Source organism: Panicum virgatum, chromosome 3N (genome assembly GCF_016808335.1).
Source record: "Panicum virgatum strain AP13 chromosome 3N, P.virgatum_v5, whole genome shotgun sequence".
NCBI classification, from domain to species: Eukaryota; Viridiplantae; Streptophyta; class Magnoliopsida; order Poales; family Poaceae; genus Panicum; species Panicum virgatum.
In genome coordinates this window covers 60942903-60961990 of record NC_053147.1, presented here as the reverse complement: position 1 = coordinate 60961990, position 19088 = coordinate 60942903, and the positions used below count along the sequence as shown (strand labels likewise).

At 42.7% G+C, this 19088-nt stretch overlaps 1 protein-coding gene across 2 annotated transcripts in view; it reads left to right on the top strand.

Moving 5' to 3' along the window:
• The window catches only part of LOC120666458 (CTP synthase-like), a 44498-nt gene that overhangs the window by 1554 nt on the left and 23856 nt on the right, over positions 1–19088 (top strand). The window contains exons 5-14 of one of the 2 annotated variants that reach the window (XM_039946309.1): positions 35–152; positions 233–289; positions 583–647; positions 809–892; positions 1209–1259; positions 1333–1395; positions 1507–1553; positions 1655–1724; positions 1810–1872; positions 1970–2053. In XM_039946309.1, the coding sequence (XP_039802243.1) occupies positions 35–152; positions 233–289; positions 583–647; positions 809–892; positions 1209–1259; positions 1333–1395; positions 1507–1553; positions 1655–1724; positions 1810–1872; positions 1970–2038 (687 nt within the window). In that variant the 3' untranslated portion in view covers positions 2039–2053. Of the gene's footprint in view, positions 1–34; positions 153–232; positions 290–582; positions 648–808; positions 893–1208; positions 1260–1332; positions 1396–1506; positions 1554–1654; positions 1725–1809; positions 1873–1969; positions 2054–19088 lie in introns of those variants that run through there. The other variant, XM_039946308.1, reaches the window with a different exon arrangement.

Sequence of the window (19088 nt, the reverse complement as noted above, 5' to 3'; positions counted from 1 at the left end):
CAGAATATGAAATGCTTACAGTTTAAATATCCAGGTTGTCCCTCATGTAACCGATGAAATAAAACAGTGGATACAGTCAGTGTCCTCTGTTCCTGTGGATGGGCAGACTCGTCCAGCTGATGTTTGTGTTATTGAGCTGGGAGGCACTGTAGGTAGGGTTTTATGATATCTCATGATCTGTCATTTTGTAATTATTAATGTAGCAGAGAAATTGATTTTCTTCTTGTTTCAGGTGATATTGAGTCAATGCCATTCATTGAAGCTTTGCGCCAATTGTCCTTCTCTCTTGGTATAGCTGGCATTTCCGTCGGTTTTTTTAGTTACCACATTTTATGGCTGCTGTGTTGTGTTTTGGTGTTACAACTTTCTAAGACTTGTGTCGTCTCTCATGGTCTTTTTTTTTCCTTCTATTTCTTTGAGAATGGTGGAACCATAGATTAGGGTACACTTTCTGTGCTGCCATTTTTTGGTGCTAATGTGCCATTCATATGCCTTCCATTTTTCTTCGGAAACTAAAACATCTTTCTTTTTTAGTGGATATCATGAATGTGGCACATACACTTATATATATATATATTCTAGGCAAGGAGAATTTCTGCCTAATACATGTTAGCCTTGTTCCGGTATTGGGTGTAGTTGGTGAGCAGGTAAGTATTTCTTTCTCTAACGGCAATGATGAATTCTGCTTATTGCATCTTTTTTTTGAAAATGAGGGGTAAAACACATCACAGTTTTCCAGTCCTTCTATCATGACAAATAGTTACTGGTACTGGGAATCTAAAATTGTTCTTTTTTTTTCTTTTTGTAGAAAACTAAGCCAACGCAACACAGTGTACGGGAACTGAGGGCCTTGGGTCTGACTCCTGATCTTCTAGCATGCCGGTCAGCGCAGGTAAATCAAAAAATAAAGAAAATATGAATAGATAATAGTAGATGCTTTTAAAATGCCATATTTTAAGTCATTATAGAGATTTCTGATCCTTTCCCCATGCATTGGATGCTTGTGATGGCTCATATTCTGTTCAGTTTGTATCTTGTTTTCTGATAATGATTTTTGTTCAAGCAGTCATTAGGCCATCCTAATCTTTCTTTGCTTAGTATGTATACCTTTCATGTTCATGTCTTAGCGCTGTAATCATTTTCTTCTATTGTCCAATTAGATTTAAGTGTTCCATTCCAATCTGAGCTATATTTTATTTGCTTTTCAGCCACTAATAGGATCTGTTAAAGAGAAGCTTTCACAATTCTGCCATGTCCCGGTATGTTTCATTATTATGTCATGCCATTCATCCACATTGTTTTCTGATTTATATTCTGCCTGCATTCCTGTAGGTTGAGAACATACTTAACATCCATGATGTTCCAAATTTATGGCACGTCCCACTTATTCTGAGAGTGAGTAACTTTCACCGGAACCTTAATGTTGACCTTTGCTAGAAATATATTAAGTCTGTATTGATTGCATTTAGTGTTGCTTGCAGCACAATTTTGAGTATTATTTTGCAGAATCAAAAGGCTCATGAAGCTATAATTAAACAGCTAAATCTTGCAGGGTGAGTCAGGCAATTACTTAAAATGATTGGTCATCAATGCATTTATAGTATTTGTGTATTTCTGCACATAGAGGTATATCATCTTGGCTTTTATTTCATAGGTCTGCTGGACCACCTGAGTTACGAGATTGGACAGAGATGGCTGAGTCATATGACAACCTTAAGAACTCTGTTAGTATTGTCACACAGTATTTGGTTGTTGATTGGCTCTTTTATTGGTGCAGAATAAGTCTGAGTGAATATCAATTTTATGCAGGTTAAAATTGCTTTAGTTGGGAAGTATACTAACTTGACAGATTCTTATCTATCGGTGGTGAAGGTTGGTCTATGTATACACAAATGTAGCTCTTTTACGGATTATTGAATAAGGTAGTGAAGTAAAGAGTATAACTCGATAAGTATTCTGTGATATATAGATATGTGCAAAATGCAGTTTCAAGTATTTTATGGTGACTACAATGTTTTGTATGTGCCAAATGGAGTAGACCTTTCTGCCTTTAAGTGCACATCTAGCGCCATAGATAAATCTCTGGAAAGTAGTTTTGGTTCTATATGTAAGTGGCTGCAGCGTGGGTTCCGTGTTGATCCGTTGACACATGTGATGACCGTCCAGTCTCTTGTTAATTGGGAGGTAGAAAGTGATTTATGGGAATTGATGATGATACACATCACTGATGACTGGCAGAAGTACATGCAAGCAGCTCTAGAGCGTGGGTGCCCTCTAGCCATTCTTGTTCAAATTCGGGAGAAGACACAAAATGAAATACAATATGATGCAAATCAAGCAACTCCGAGTATTCGAAGAGAGACCAACTATGTTGAGCAAGATGAGTCAGAAGAGATAGAGAACCAAAACATGGGACCACAGGGCCTTGCTGATGAGGGAGAGGATACATAACATTGTGGACGAGATGGAGGCAGAAGACCAAACCGCAATAGAGATGGAAGAATATGAGGGCTTATCTGATGACGAGCAGTACTCATTGCCACAAGAGTGGAAGGAACATGGTTTTGGCAGTCATGTCGCAGAAGACGTACGAAATCAGGAGTGGGAGTACAAAGAGAATGAGGTAGTGCAAGGTGCAACATATCCAAACATTGAAGTCGTAAAAGATGCTGTGAGACTATGGGCAATATCATTGAAACGAGAATTTAGAGTTGTAAAGTCTGCCAGTAAAGAATATGAGGTGAAGTGTGTGAATGATGGATATCCATGGCGAGTACATGCATTCAAGGGAAAATGGAAGTCGAACTGGAAATGTTCCATTGTGACAGAGCACACTTGTTTGCTGTCAGAAGTTTTTCCCTCGCATCGCAATATATCATGCGACTTTGTTGCAAAGCAAATATATGGGTTGATTATGGACAACCTAAATTATGAGCCAAAAATGATTGTTCGACACATTGAGCAGACTTACCAGTACACCATTACTTATTTGAAGACATGGCAGGCTAAACAAAGGGTGTTCGAGATGCGGTTCGGCACATACGAGGCATCATATGATAATCTACCTCGTATGTTATCCCAGGTTGCTGCTAGAAATCCTAGAAGCTTTTATAACACATACCTCGTACTAGCCGTGACTAGGGGGCAAAGAATTCTGCAACGAGCCTTCTTTTGCATAGGTGCTTGTGTTAGAGCATTTCAGTGTTGTATTCCGGTGATCTGCATTGATGGCACATTTCTAATTGGAAGGTATAAATGTCAGATACTCACCGCAATCGGGGTAGATTGCAACAACCAAATAGTTCCGCTCGCATTTGTATTTGTTGAGAATGAGAACTTAGACAGTTGGTATTGGTTCCTTGAACGAGTGAAGGTTCATGTTGTTGCTGCACGTCCAGGTGTGTGCCTTATTAGTGATAGGCATGCAGGTTTGCTGCAATCAATACTGAAATTGCAACGTGGAACTACGACAACGCCTCCATTATGGCCCAATGTCCAAAACAGGTGGTGCATTAGGCATATGGGTGTAAATTTTTATGATCACTTTAAGAACAAGGATCTAACATGTTTAAGAGGTTGTGCACCCAAAATCAACAGAGAAAATCCAATACATTATAGCAGATGCTTGATCAGTTGACTGCAGAGCTAGTGAAGGTAAGGGCATCAGGAACAGGCACGAGTCAGGCTGCAGAGGCTAGGGATTTAATTGAGAAGCCATTTTCACACTGGATTCGAGGTGCACCTTAGGAGAAATGGTCATTTCTTTATGATACCAACGGAATATGGTATGGTATTCAGACAACGAACCATGCAGAGTGTTTCAATATGGTTATGCGTTCTTGTTGTGCCTTTCCTCTTGTGGGAATTGTTGAGTTCATCATGTATGGATGCATGAAGTATTTCAGAGAGAGTTACATGGCTGTAAGCATAAACATCAGCAACTCCCAAATTCAGTTTTGCACAAGAGTGACACAATATATGCAAGAGAAGATTGAAAAGGCCAAACTGCACCGCGTCATATCGACAGGTACAATGGAGCATAGATTTGACGTTCTATGCAAGGATATAACTGGTCGTGGTATCCGTAGAGATAGGGTGGTACAGGAGAGTTTGATTACAGTAGATGGCAAAGCCTTCTGCTCCTACATGAAGCCTAAGTTATTGCATTTGCCATGCTCACATCTCATTGCGGCATGTGCAGAGTCTGGGTTACAGCCAGGAGTATTTGTTTCACCTTACTTCAGCAAGGAAGCAGCTGTATCCACCTAGGGACATGAGGTATACGGGATTGGAATAGTGGGGTCTTTCATTCAGGATAATGAGAATAAGATGTTTATTCCTGATCCAGCCACTAAGAAAGGCAAAGGCCGCCGTCAGACACGTCGTATTCGGAATGGTATGGACGAGTCCGAAGCAAGCAAGGCACAAAAGCGTTGCAGCCAATGTGGAGTATTGGGTCACAACTATAAGAAGTGTCCTCAGAATGCACTTCACGATGCTGCTGACGTCGGTCCTTCCGGAAATCGCAGAGATGGAGCACCTCCTACGTTTAAATGACCATCGGCGAGAATTGCTAGAAACTCACAATGCATGGATAGAATGGCTAGCAAAAGAGAGGTACGCAAAAATACGGAATGGTCAGTTTCTTAGTCTCGTACCAAAGAAGATAATTCCTGAATTAATTCATCTGAAAATAATTCTTGCTCTATGGTTTGTTATGATATATCATTTAGGCTTGTAGAAGGGTAGAGCAATTGCAAAAGGTATCATTGACAAGGTTAGCTCAGAATTAAATCCAAATTAAATTTTCCTTGACAAGCTTAAGTAAGAGAGCAAGAATAAAAAATACGGGTCTTAATTTATCATAACCTCCACAATTGAATTAGCCGGCATTTAATTAATTCTCAGATCATGTTAGAGAGAGCATTAGTTTAATCATGCATAAACCAAGCAAAAGAAAGTAGACAAAGCGTCAACGATCATCATATTTTAACATGGCACAAACTTTCTATCATCATTACTAACCATAACATTGAAGCGTAGGTGATGCATTTATTTATCATGGTGATGAAAGTAAGAAAACAATTTGCACATATGCTGAAAAATAAATAAAACAGAAAATTACTACGCACACACAAGTTTGCACACATGCTGAAAATAAATGAAAATAAATAGAAAAATCCAAACCACACGTACGAGCATTTTATTCATGGTCTTGTCGTCGATCACTCTTCTTGATTGGCTCTTGCGTTGTATCCTTAGTCATAATACTGCTGAAATGCTCCTTCATTAAATTGTTCCGGTGGCGCCAGGCCTAGAAGTCCCATTTGATATGCGATTCCCGTGGTTCCATCTTCTGGTTGGGTTGTGTGCCTCCGGATGGCGTATATATCTTCCATGTTTCTTTTTGCATAGGCACCCATGATTCTCATTCCTTGTTCCGGTTGAGGGAGGTCAAAATATTATGCTCCAATTGACGGGTCGGACATCTCTCCTTGATATGACGAGAGTGGGCAGCCGTAGTTGCTAAATAGTGGGGGCGCTGCCGCAGCATGCCCCCATGCTTGTTCTTGGCTTCCTTCCCATTGACTCGTCCATCCTTGCGGGTATCCTTGTCCACTTGATGCACTTTGAAATTCATTCCATCCTTGCGGGTATTCTTGTTGTGCCGATGCCGATGTTCCTTCAATTAACCTTTCTCTTTTTGATTTCTTCATTTTTTTTCCAATATTTTCAACTTGCCAATCAGTCCTTTCTCTTGCAAATAATTTCAACCTTTGATCGGGGAGGGAAATATCCATCTCAGAAATAGTGAATCCATTCTTTTCACCCCCTCTGATATAATGGCCTTGCCTCAAATGTTCAATCCCAATATCTCTTTCTGGGACATAAATTTTTTGGATCACTCGTAACCTCGGATTCATGGCTCGGGCTATCATTGTGAGATAACACCCTGAACCAACTTCTCCCGTGCCGGATGATGCTTCACAAATCCACCTTTCAACCATGATATAGGTGGGATCAATTACTTGCTTCTTCACCAATGCAGCATACATCCAATTTAATTCTTGGTCGGTGACCTTCGATTCTCTCATCCTCTCGAGAATTCTCTTGCTCAACCAAAAGTGAAATATTTGGAGGGTCACATTACTTATATTTTTCCTTTGGCGGTTGACATCTTTTGCTATTTTTGTCTAAAATTCATCAAGCTCTCCATCTTCAACTTGCACCATTTCATATGCATTACTTTTGAATCCGAGCAAGCTTCCTATTTCTCCATAGGTGATTACTTTCTCTTCATTCTTGAGCCGAAATTTCAGACATAGAACTTCTTCTTGCATATCAACCGTGACACCGTCGAAAAATAACTTCCAACCGATGTTCTCCAAGAGCTCATAGATGTCATGATGAAATCCCAGTTTCTCCAATGCTTCATCATCAAAATCATAATTTGCTCGCAGTCTTTCCTTCATGAACTTGAGCCTTTCTTCTTCTTCCTTCGACAAGATAATAAATCCATATTCTGAATTCTTGGGCTTGTATGGCGGTGGTGCAGATGACCTTGTCGAACGTCGTGAAGGAGGTGGCATCCCTTCTGTGAATCGCATGGAGGAGCTTTTCGGGTCTCTCATCCCACCAAGAAGCAGCATGTCGCTCCTCGGTGTGGGGTTGTCTTCCTCCATGCTCCGCGGAGACTCGGAGACCGAGTGCCTCCGCGAAGAACTTGCCGATGCGTCGGATGTTGATGAACGCGTCGTTCTCCTCCCGGCGATGAACTTCATGAGGCCACTCATGGTGACTCCTTGCTGCACATACTAGAAATTGTGGTGAATTTTTTGAGATTTTTGGAGTAGATTTTGGTGGACGAATTTTCAGAGCTCTAACTGATGTTTCTGGGCGAAGAACTTGAAGAACATAAACAAGGAATTGAATGAGGAGTGCACCTGTCAAAGGGGAGCACCATAGCTCTTAAAAAGAGGCCAGGCCGGCCGGCCTAGGGCCTTGGGGCCGGCCGGCCTAGGGTGTTTTTAGCTCACCTCCACTTCAATTTTCTTTGGTGGCTTTCTGGTGCAATTATTCGCTTTTGTCCAGTACATCATGTATTCTTTGCACCGTCCAAATCCCGTGAACCACTCCTTTTTTGCATTTGATGTCCACTTGCAACATTATTTCTCCACTTTGTGTCATTCACCTTGTCCCATGCTTAATCATTCATCACATGGTGCCATCTTTGCTGAAAATCACATGTCCTTCCATGCATGGCTGCTCCCTCTTTTGAATTATTTGCATGTGGTGGTAGGTAGAGAGCACAACTCTTTCCCGTGAACTCATTTTGATCAATGGATGTTAATCAAGCACATAAACCCTTTCCAAATCATGTTTAGATGTTTAATTCCCCTCTAACTTCGAAATTTCAGAATTGACTCAAAGCATGCAATGAGTTTAAATGAATAATTAGATGGGAATTGAAACATCTTTACATTTGTAAGTCGAAAAATATTTCCCGACTATATTAATTTTGGTTAGCTTGACGGTGCTTGGCGGTATCTCGCGCTTGTTCCCCATGATGTCTTTGAAGTAGAGAGAATACGTCGGAACTTGTAGAGCGTCCAAGAGCGGCATATTGATGCTCAACCTGTGTACCATGTCAACAAATTTGTTGAATTGCTCATCTTGGTCAAGTGGCGTCTCCTTTGGACTTGTTGGTGGAGTTGCTTGAGGTGAAGACGATGAATCGTCGGCTTCAACTTTTGGCTCTACTAGTTGCGGCTTCCTTGATCGTGCTTCTCGTTTTCTTTGCCTGTAAATTTTTTCTAGATCATCAATAAAATTTCCGGGTTTGTTGGAGAGGCTCCCGTCCATCTCCTGTTAGGGGTTAGTGAAAAAGAAAAAATATATATGAGATCTAAAAAGATGAATATACAAGATCTAAAACATAAAAGAAAAATAAAGCAAAATAAAGAATACTCAAGATTTGATTGATTTTCGTGGAATAAATCTGTTTTTTTAGTTAGCTCAGAAAAATAAGAGATCTAAAAAGGTCAAAAAGAAAAATCAAGAAATATTTACGAATGCAAGTAAGATTGGATCTTAAATCGATGGTTCCCCGGCAACGGCGCCAGAAAAGTTTGTTGACGCTCCTTAGTGCCCCTGATTTATATACCGCAAGCACACAGTTTCGTGTAGCTTTTCCCTTAGAGTATCCCCCAAGGTTTATCAATACACAAACCAAAGAGACAAGAAACAATTTATTAGCATAGTAATTCCTTTGTGTGAGATGGTGAGAAGGTAGCAAGAGAAAGTTAAAGATAACCAATCTAAATCACCTAGATCATGCATATGTTGTAATTTCAGCTAGATGAAGTGAAGTAAGGTAGATGTGAATCTCAATGAAAAGCCTCTTTAAAACCAAAATCTCCAATCCGATCCCTCGATACTCTGCCTATTCTGTGGAGACGGCCTGTCACGACGCCCCCTTTTTAAACGAAATACCATGAAGTAAGTCGAACCCTCTTTGGTAGTTCCGCCATGAACCTCTAGCCACCATAACTACAAGATCATGCTAAGCGATCTATCTCGATAATAGATCTAGGATGAAGCAAACCTAAAGAAAAAAATGAAATCGAAAGAGAGAACATGGTCGCTAAACATTCGGAATCACAGATAATTTCACCATGAATGATTGTACATCACAAGATCACAACCGGGGCCCTACCTTGATCTTGATGATCCTAGCTCCAGAACTCCGACGTGGTCATCCTTGGAAGGTTCCCACGTCGGCTAGGGCGAACTCTAGACAACTAGCACGACCCTCGGCTCTCCGAGAGGTGTCCCTCTATCTTCTCTGCTCCTTGGCGTCGTCTCCCGAATTGCTCTCTGCGTGAACTTTGGGGAGGGGTCTTTAAATAGCCTCAGGAAACCTTAGGTCAAAGGTGAGGTCGAATCGACCTAAAAAAGGGCTGGGCCGGCCGGCCTGGCTCTTTCCTTTGCCGTCTCGTGTTCATCTTTCTCCCCAAGTCCCCATTAGACGTCGTTATCTTCGAGATTTCTTCGAGGAAAAGGATAGGATGGAAAATCCTTCCTTAAATATCTTTTTGCTTTGTTTAGCCCCGAAGTATCTTGATCTTATCTTGTGGGCTCGTCTGGTATTTACCCCGAACTCGGGCTCGTCTGGTTTATGTTGACACTCACCCGCAGCCACACCAGGCAAGGCCTCGGGATGGCTATGTCCGGCACCACGTGGAGGCACTAGCTGACGCGGTGAGTCTCTTGATCATATTTACATATATATATATATATATTAATATTCATAAGATAATTCATGTGTTTCTAACAGTTCCTTTACTGCTCGACTTACCTGACGAGGATACGTGCCGGATCCCCAATGACCCAGTTTGAGCAGACAGAGGCATGGTCGAGGCAGCGTGACCAGTTGCGTTAGGTAGTGCACAACTTGGGAAGCCGTGTGCAGTACGAAGACAGCCACGGGTCGTCTTAGGCCTCGTCGTCGTTCCCGTGTCCGTCGACCGTGCACGGGCCGACGTCGCAGTTCTTAACAAGTGCAGGTAACGTAGATATCTCTTGGAAATTAGATCAAGTGTTCCTACATATTTACTAATATCACAAACAGGATACAATCCAGCTACTGCGTTCGGCCATACTGGAATGTTTAGAGGGACAACACCAGTTGGCGGACCGTATCCAGGGATGGTACTGGTGCCACAGATAGCAGCCTACACAGGTTAGTTTATGTTTCGTATTTCGGTTTCTACATGTCATGACGAAAGACACGAGCGTACGCTAACATCCGCATTTTATGCGTAGGATTCTACCCCGATGCGGGCGCCGGACCTTCTTCTTCCTCCTTTCGACCTGGTACATAACACTCTCTCAATGCACTCACTAATTTACCACGCAACATATGTTGGTTTACGTTTATATGTTACGTAGGGTTTGTTTCGAGTACGTTCGTTCCAGATAACGAGAGTTTTACCTTAGACGAACTCAACAGCCTGACTCCAGACTCACCTGGCGCGCACGGTGACCCCGATGTCTTGGGGTATTCACAGTTAGGAGGAGCACCACTTGGGATCTCTCAGCAGCAGACACCGCAGCCCCTTTTGCGTCCTGAGCGACAGGTGAGGTCTCCGGAATGTCACACCTACTCTGAGGGCCATGTCCGTGCCCAGCAGAGGGCTAAGAGGGTCCGACGCCCTAGGGGTGGTTAGATATATCTGATGTTTGTATCTTTGATGTTTATTTGTAATGAGATAGTTGTGGACCGCTTATTTGTATCCGATGTTTATGATTGTGGTAGTTTACTTGTCATTTGTTTCTATAGATACTATTGATGTGAACTTGTATACGACGATGATGACGACTACCGCATACAGTGTAAACTTCGTGACACGCTCGAATAGCTCAAAATAAAAACCACAGGCTTTTCAGTGTTAGGTCAGCTAGCCTCTTCACTGTGTTGTCATATAGGCTTTTTAGGTGCATTTACACTCCACACTCCGGGTATCAGACCTTTGTGCGCCTATAAATACTCCAAAGTTTGTGAACTCCCAGCAGCACTCAAATACCCAAGCTCATTGTATACCCAATGTCTGGAGGTGGGTTTAGCGGGAAGAATTACTACGGTTTTGGGAAAGGAAAAGGGGAAGAAAGGGAGACCCCATAATATGGGAGGGGCCTCTTGGACCTGATTCCTTTCCGGAACCAGTATTTGAGTTTCCGCCACAACACAAGAGTGAATTTACCAATGAAACTTCTTTTCGACAATACGATAACCGTAGAGAATCGTGGCCAAAATGCAGACATGGTGAGGACTGCTTAGTGCAGATGTGCACCGACGGGATGGATGGCGGTCGGCGTTTCTTTAAATGTCCACACGCATGGGTAATACTCGGTTGTTTCATTTCTTTATCTTCAATGAGACACCTTACATGAAATTTGTTTTGCAGTCTTCCGATGCTCCAGAAAACTGTGGTTTTACTAGGTGGGTCGATCCTGCACCAATTGATTCTGTTCAGAAGTTCATCGAGTACCTCCAGATAAAGATCTATGATCTGGAATGCAAGGTGAATCATTATAAGGAAGTGAGCGAGGGTAACAAAGACGACGAAGATGATGATACTAGCAATGCTGCCGGTTCACAGGATGAACTATGCACGATTCCTTATTGCAACTGCTCTTGTCACAAGAAGAAGGGCCCGGCGCCTCCGGCACCACCGCCTGCACCACCTGCAATGGGTGGATACTGCGGAGAAGACTCAACGCAGTTTGCTACGTTGGGGTACGGCTACTAGAACTACCCTAGTGCTAGTGACATGCTGCATCGTTGTGTTTGTTGTATTTTTTTTATTACCTAAGGCATGTTAGGCACTCGTTGGGTGGATATTGTCATAATTCTATTGTCTTATGCTGCAATATCAATAAGGTACTGTTATAATTCTATTCTAATTCATAATTAATTTAAAAACAAGTCTGTAATAATACTGAAATTATAATACTAAACGAGTGTTCTAAAGCACCAAATCTAATTCAATTAATCCGCTAATTAAATTAAATTGTTATACAATATCAACGGATTCATACGGAACTTACCGGTAGATCACAAGTGTGGAATTCGGCAGAGTTTCGCCGCTTTTTTTCTCCTCACTCTTCTTTTTTTTTGAATTTTTAGGCTCAAATGAGAAGGGAATAGCGGCCAAAACTTATATAGGGGGAGAACCCTGTCGCCCGTTGGAGGGGGGGCGACAGACCCCCTACCCCGGGCCAGGGACCTCTTTGGAAATTCCAAAAAAAAATTACATTAGGTCCTGTCGCCCGTGGCTTGGGCGACAGGACCCCTGTCGCCCCCCAATAGAGCGACCGGGGGTATTTTTGAAATATTTCAAAATAGACATATATTTTTGAAATTTTGATTTTCTTTAAATATAAAAAAGAAAAAAGCCCGTGTGGCTAGGCCGCCCAATGTGGCGACCGCCAGCAGGCCCGTGCGGGGGCCGCGCGTGGCAGCCCAGCCCAGCCCAGGAGGGGCTCGTGGAGGTGCAGCCGAGTAGTAGCAGGCTATCAGCTGCACGCGGCCCAAGGCTAAGCTCTGCAGCAGCAGTCCACGGACAGGGAGCAGCCCAGCAGCAGGTTTGTTTTGTAAATTAATTTCTGCACATCCTATTTTTCTAATCACTATTTACCCCTCTTTAGTCTAGTACTTTACCATTGTTTGCCTAATCACTGTTTGTGCTACGCATGCTTGTTTAACTTATGTTGATTAGTTCTTATTGCTACTCTTTATATGCTTAATTAAGAGAACTCTTTTATAGAGATTAGTTCTAGTTTTTTTATGAGACTCTTGATTGGTTTTTTGGATAAACTTTGCTTCCGTTTAAATTAGAGATTTGCTTATTATTGTTGAAACATAGCTTGCTTGGTTAAGTGAAGCTTTTGTGGTAGTGTTTGCTCGAGTTGTTTGCGGCACCGCCCAAATTAATCCGGCTCAAGTGCGCTAACCATCACCCTAAAGGTAATCCCGGCTAACACACACTTCAAACGGAGTAATCCGGCAGAGCTGTCGGGTAAAGTTCCGAAGAATCCACCTGAGCGTCGATCGAACCCAAAGCTTACATGCAACCCACACGAAGGTGAGTCCAGAGAGTACAACATTTCACCAATACATTACATTGCAGAGTCTTAACTTAATTATTACAAACCAAGTTCGAATCTCAGAAAGATACCTGAAGTTCAAATTGAAAGTAGTTCAGAGTTCAACTGCAGCGGAAATAAAGCGAGTTCTAAATGACGATACAAGATGTCATGATGAAGCCCGTACATGACATCACTCGGCATTGTCATCGTTGGTCGGAGTCGTATCCCACTCCACCGACCAACCAGGAGGTAAAGTACACGGCCAAGTCAAGCTAGCTACCTGATCTTCAAACATATCACCTGAAAATAAAGTTGAGCCACAAGCAAAGCTGAGTATACTAATACTCAGTAAGGCTTACCCGACTATGGGTATACTTAGCCCACTACCTAGACATGCAAGGCTTTTGGCTGGAGGGGTTTGTTTCGCCGAAAAGCAACTAAGAGTAAATCCTTAATTTAAAATTTTAGCTTCAAGATTCTAGTTCAATTGACCATTCTAAGTGAGCCTCTATCCAAAAGCATATATGGTGGAAAACAATTATTTTTCATCATTCAACCATATTTCTCATCATCATTGTTCCACTTCTTACTCTATGTGGCAAAAGGGTTAAGCAGTCTCAATATCCGCGAGAAATGGACGATTCGAATCGAATTTGTTAACCTGGCCAGGCAGATCTAAACACACGCATGGGGAATGAAATCACCCACGCGACTTTTCCCCTTTTTCACCGGGCATGGAACAGGCCCACCGCCCTAGGGTGCCCTGCACCCGTGCGTGACCAAAGATCAGACAGTGGGGAGTATGTTCCGCGGTCGGTTCCATCAGGTACTTAAACAAACCGATTACCATATTCTCAGCATGTGGTTAGTACGTTCAAAAGCTTAACCACCACTACCACACACTGCGACCTTATCCATTTTCACTAAACAGACGGGGTATCACAAGTACCACACCCCCGCCCGTGAGCTTTATAGTTGCAGTATGTAGTAAACATTCAACTCCTATAATTCTCGCGAGTGACAGAAAATCACTCGACTTCTACCGAACCATTATCCTAGCCCACTAGCGACCTACGCATACTAGTGTTCAAGCATATGTATCTAGCATCATGCAACTAAGGTTCCAAATAATTTCTACAAATAAACTTAAATGCACAAGTAGATAGGAATATAAGCAGTTGCACAGATTTAAAATAGATAGGACATGCTCCGGGGCTTGCCTTTCTGAGCGGAGCTAGCCTTGGGCTCTTCTGAACTTTGGTTCTGGTCTTCAGCAATTTCAGTTAGATTAACTTGAGCTTCACGCTGCTCACTCTCGGACTCCGGCACCAGCTCGTACGTACCGTCGGCGAGAGTAGGCGTATCTATATGAAATGCGCATGCATGAGTTGTGTGACCGTAACAACTTTTTATTTACTTCACTGTAAAGTTGTAAAATATTTCATTCACATCTACTTGGGCAATCATTTATAGAGTATTATCTAGATTAACTATTTCACATTAAGTAAGTGAGGGTTTTGCCTTTTTATAAAAGTTATTTTCACGAACAAACACGAATTATTTCTAACTGTTGTTAAAGATAGTTTCCAGTGCTGAGATTTTTATGCAGAGTACTTTGCTGAAACACAAACCTACTGTCAAAAATTTCAGACATTTTCGTCAAGCAGATTAATCACAAAAAAAAGCGTAAGCTGCTACTACTAGAACCAAGATTAAATTGTACAGGCGAAACCATGCAAGTACTAGTAATGAAACTTTAACTAATTGTTGAGGATCTGATGATGAACCTACTATAAATTTTTCAGCTTTAAAAGATAAACATACAAGGCATGAAAAATAAAGCAATATATAGTGGCATAGATCAAGATTAATTTATACAGACCATTATACTGAGATACTGAGCCTCAATTTTTTTGCAGAGTTATTAGATGAACATAATAGACCTATGGTCAAAATATCATGTTTTTCCAGGCATAGGAACTATTTTCCTTGATTTAATGTATTTCTCCTTACCAAAAAATCATTTGGTCCAGTTGAGTTTAACTAAAAATTCTCAAACTTTTTCTGAAGAAGCTGGGAACCAAACTAAAGGTACTGTAAATGTTTTAACCCATGAATCATATCATAACAATGTGGATAAATAAAATTATTTATCCTAGGCATACACCAAGTCCTAAATAAAACCTATAGTTAGGAGTGTCAAATGGACCTCAAATTTTTACAGTGTCCTACACCTGCAGTCTACAACAATATTTACAAAAATCACCTACAGATCTTGCCTAGAACTTGAGATCTAAATAAAGGACTAATAAAATTGTATTTAATCTAGAACAAAAACCAGTGAGCAAATGAAAAAGTGCATGTAATAAAAGTTGTAGATCTAGTAACATGGAACTCAGATCAATTGAGTTTGCATTTTTCCGATTTTTCTATGAATTCATATCGATTTTACAAGTTTTCTGTTTTTGAAAACAAAAAGAAAAGAAAATGAGATCTTGCATCTAGGCCCCTGGAAAGATTTGGGCGATTACAAATAGGTCCCTGGCCGGGGAGCAGGGGAGACGTCGGGCGGCCGAAATCCGGTGAGCTCGCTCGCCGGCGGCGTGGGGTAGGTGGGGGAAAAGGAAGAGGACGTCGAGGCGCACCGGTGGGTGGTCTCGGGACCCACGGGGATGGCCGGACGGGGCTCGCTGGCGTGAAGCAAGGGGCGGTGGCAGGTCTGGCCGGCGGCGATGGCGCTCCGGTGGCCATGGGCGGAGGTGGCTGGGCTTGGGAGCTCCATTGGGGCGAGGTGAAGCCGTTCCCGAGGTCGGTTGGAGCCGAGGGAGGGCGGAGGAGGGGTCTCCACGGCGGGGTGGCATTCGGCGGCGGCAATGGCGGGCGGCGAGCGGCGTTCTGGGCAGGGGAGCGGCGGTCGAGCTTGAGGAGGAGAGGAGAGTGGAGAGGGAAGGTGAGGGCGCTTCCTCGCGATGCAAATGGGGAGCGGATGGGTTCTGCAGGGGGAGCGCGGGTGGAGGGGTGCTCGACGGCGGCAATGGCGGCTGCTGTGGCTCGCGGGCGCGCGAGCAGAGGCTTGCCTTGGCTTTTATAGGCGGCATGGTGAAGGAGGAAGGGATGGGCGTGGGCAGGGAGGCCGAGTAGCTCGGGCAGCGGCCGCGGCGCTCGGCCGTCGTGACGCAGGGTGCTCGATGGAGCAGAGCGCAGCGGCGTTGCAGGCGGTGGTGGCAACAGCGACGCAGGCTCGACGGAGCATCATGGCCGGGCAGCGAGCAGGCGTGCGTGCGCAGCGAGTGGCGGTGTCAGCGGTGGCGCAGCGAGCACTGCTCTGCTCAGCGCTTGAGTGCGGGGAGAGAGGAGAGAGGGAAAGAAAGAGAGAGAGAGAGAGGGCGAGGTTTGACCGAGGAAAACTCAAAATTTTTGAACTAAACTTGAAAAGTTTTGAATACCAAAGTTGTTCCTCGTGTCAAAATCTACAACTTTGGTTTCAGACGTTTTCCCATTTGAGGCTCGGTTTGAAAGTTAAAAATTCGAATTCAAGTTTAAATGAAAACCCCCTAAACCTACTGTTTTTCGGGTTTTTCTCCAAATTTCATGTTGTAACTTGAAAAACTTTGAATACGAAAGTTGTTTGTCTTGTAAAACTTTACAACTTTTGTTTTGGGCAAAAGTTCATTTGAGCTAAGGTGTGAGAGTTTACTTTTCGGTCTATTTAAACGGATTTTTGGCTTTTAAGTATTTGAAAATTTGGGGGTTTAACTTGTCATTTCATGTGCATAAATTCACCTTGTCTCCACTCTTTTGTTATGACTTAGTTGTGCCATCAATTTGGGGTATGTTCGGGAAGTTTCACCTGGGTTTGAATTGAGGTTTGCATTTTAAATTGTTTTTTCCCGACTTAGGTTTATATTTATAACGGGGACTGTCACACGTTTGCTTCCGCTTTTTGTCGAGCTTTGAGTGGCTTGATTAATCTTTGCTTCCTCCTAGCATCGAGCTTTTCCTAACTACTCCTAGGGTGCTCGTCATGAGTTGCTTTATGTCACCTTGGTAGTTAGAAGAGATACGTGTCGGATTGAATTCGAGACATAGACCTTATTTTTATCAGCAATAAATTTTTAAAGGCTCACATTCACTTCCCCCTCTGATCGCCCATATTCTGATCCTTGAGAACCGACCATCTCCGTCATTAATTACTATCAGGATTCCTGATCAGAGAAAATTGCAGCATTCGCGTCCCATTTTTGCTTGAATTTCCAATTTTTCACTACACTGATCAATAATAACTAGTGAACACTGACCGAGGGAAGTGAGGAACGGAAGTCAATCACCAAGTCTTCGATGTGTCATCATCAAGCCCATCGATGAGGAATGAGTCAGTGGATCGACAACAAAGGGAGGCGATCGAATATCCAAGAGTGCACGGTCACATATGGATACGCTTAAAGGAAAGGTCGAAGAGAAGTTTGGTAGAAAGTACTGGTGGATGCCCCATATATACACGCACAGTAGCGTTCTTTTTTTTTGATCAACACAGTAGCGTTCTTTGGAACCACGAAGAAGTGTGTGGCACTTGCACTAGTGAACTCTTCTGCATGACTGCATGTGAGTCACCAATATTGAAACTAAGTGAAGACAAAGTGTTGACTGACTCTACGATTTAGACGGGGTAGATGAGAGTCATTATTTCTCCCTTCCATCTCCATAATTTGTGTGTGTTTTTCAATTCACATATCTACCAATTCTATGCAATTTGTTTCATCAGTTTTCTTGTTTAATTTGTTCATTCCTGTTTATATAGGGTTGAAATTAAACCTGATTTCGATCCACAATTTGTTATTAGACTATTGTTTCCATCAATTCCATTTGGCAAGATCATGCTATCCTTCAATCCCATTCGGTTGTGTCCATGTATATATATGCTCTGTATCAATTCTCTATAATTATTTTATTATCATTAGTAAGTTTTTCTGTAGATGGCAAGCGCAAGTGCATGAGTTGGTAGTGGTACCAGGGCTCAAACAAATGCAACTATTATGGGATGTGATATGGTCCGCGCTATACTTAAAGAATCATTTGTTCTACCAAGTTACTTCGGGTTTCTAAGAAACAATGTCATGATACTATCCAGTATCCGTTGATTGAGCTGTATATATTTGCATGACATGTCTGCTTTTCAAAAGAGTGAAGATGATACAATTTACTGGGATTACACATTATTTTGAAATGAATGAGGACTTTTCAACTCATTACCTTGATATATAAAGGCATCGACATGCACTACCAGAAAGCGAAAATTTTGTCAGAGTGAAAAACCATCACGAAAACTACATGATTCCCACCACAAAAATGTTTCGTGGCAGCCAACTGTCGCATGCATTAACCCTCACGAATCTAATAATGCCAGGAAAGTTTTGGTTTTCCGATTGTGATGGCAATAGAAATGGCTGCTCTACATGAAAGCACTGCAAAGCGGAAGAGACAAGATATATACATCTGGACTCTTTAACCATATTCACTACCGGAGACCAGGAGTTCGCCGTGTGCCCGAGGCACACGGCGAAGACCCGTAGGCACACGGCAAAGACTTCGCCGATGGTGGCCGACGACAAAGTGCTGACGATAGCTACAGGGAAGGCGAAGCCCTTGTTTGTCGTGTGTCAAAAGTCGGGCACACGGCGAACCTTTTCGCCGTGTGTATATATAGGCGCACGGCAAAAAAAAAGCGAGCAGATGTCGTCCCGGCCAGCTGACGGCGTCGGCGGCTATTCGCCATGTGCTTGCACCGTGGACACAGGTGAAATTCCAGAATTCGCCGTGTGCCCCTGGTTTCGGCACACGGCAAAGAAGTAAGGTTCGCTGTGTGCCTTGTTCCTGGCACACGGCGAACTATGGTCAGTTCGCCGTGTGCACGGTCTAGGCACACGGGGAACTAGGTTTCCAGTGCAGGTCAAATGGTCACTTTGCCGTGTGCCTAGTCCCTGGCACACGGCAAAGTGACCAAACAAATCCTATTTTTTTTATTTTTCACATATAAAGGACCCCATATCACAATATATATATCACAATAAACGTCACACGCACTATATATCACAATATATATATATATATATCACAACTAGCCACAAATAACTTCAGACACATCCAGAAGTCCAATGCAAAGTCCAGAAGTTCACAAATACATATCCAGAAGTTCACAAATACATAAATATTGAAATAAACTAGTTTATGGCTGGGGTGGGTCGTCAAATTGAGGTGGGAACAAATGCTGTGGGAGCGTCGGTGAGCTGCTTGGCGACAAGTCTGGCGTATTCGATGCCGCCGATAGATTCTGCAAAAAATATAAGACAGTAAATTATAGGTGAGACAAAAACCAAGTTCTCAAGTTATAATCTAAGCAAGTCTAAATATGTAGGTCCCCTAAATCGTTAAGTGAGTAA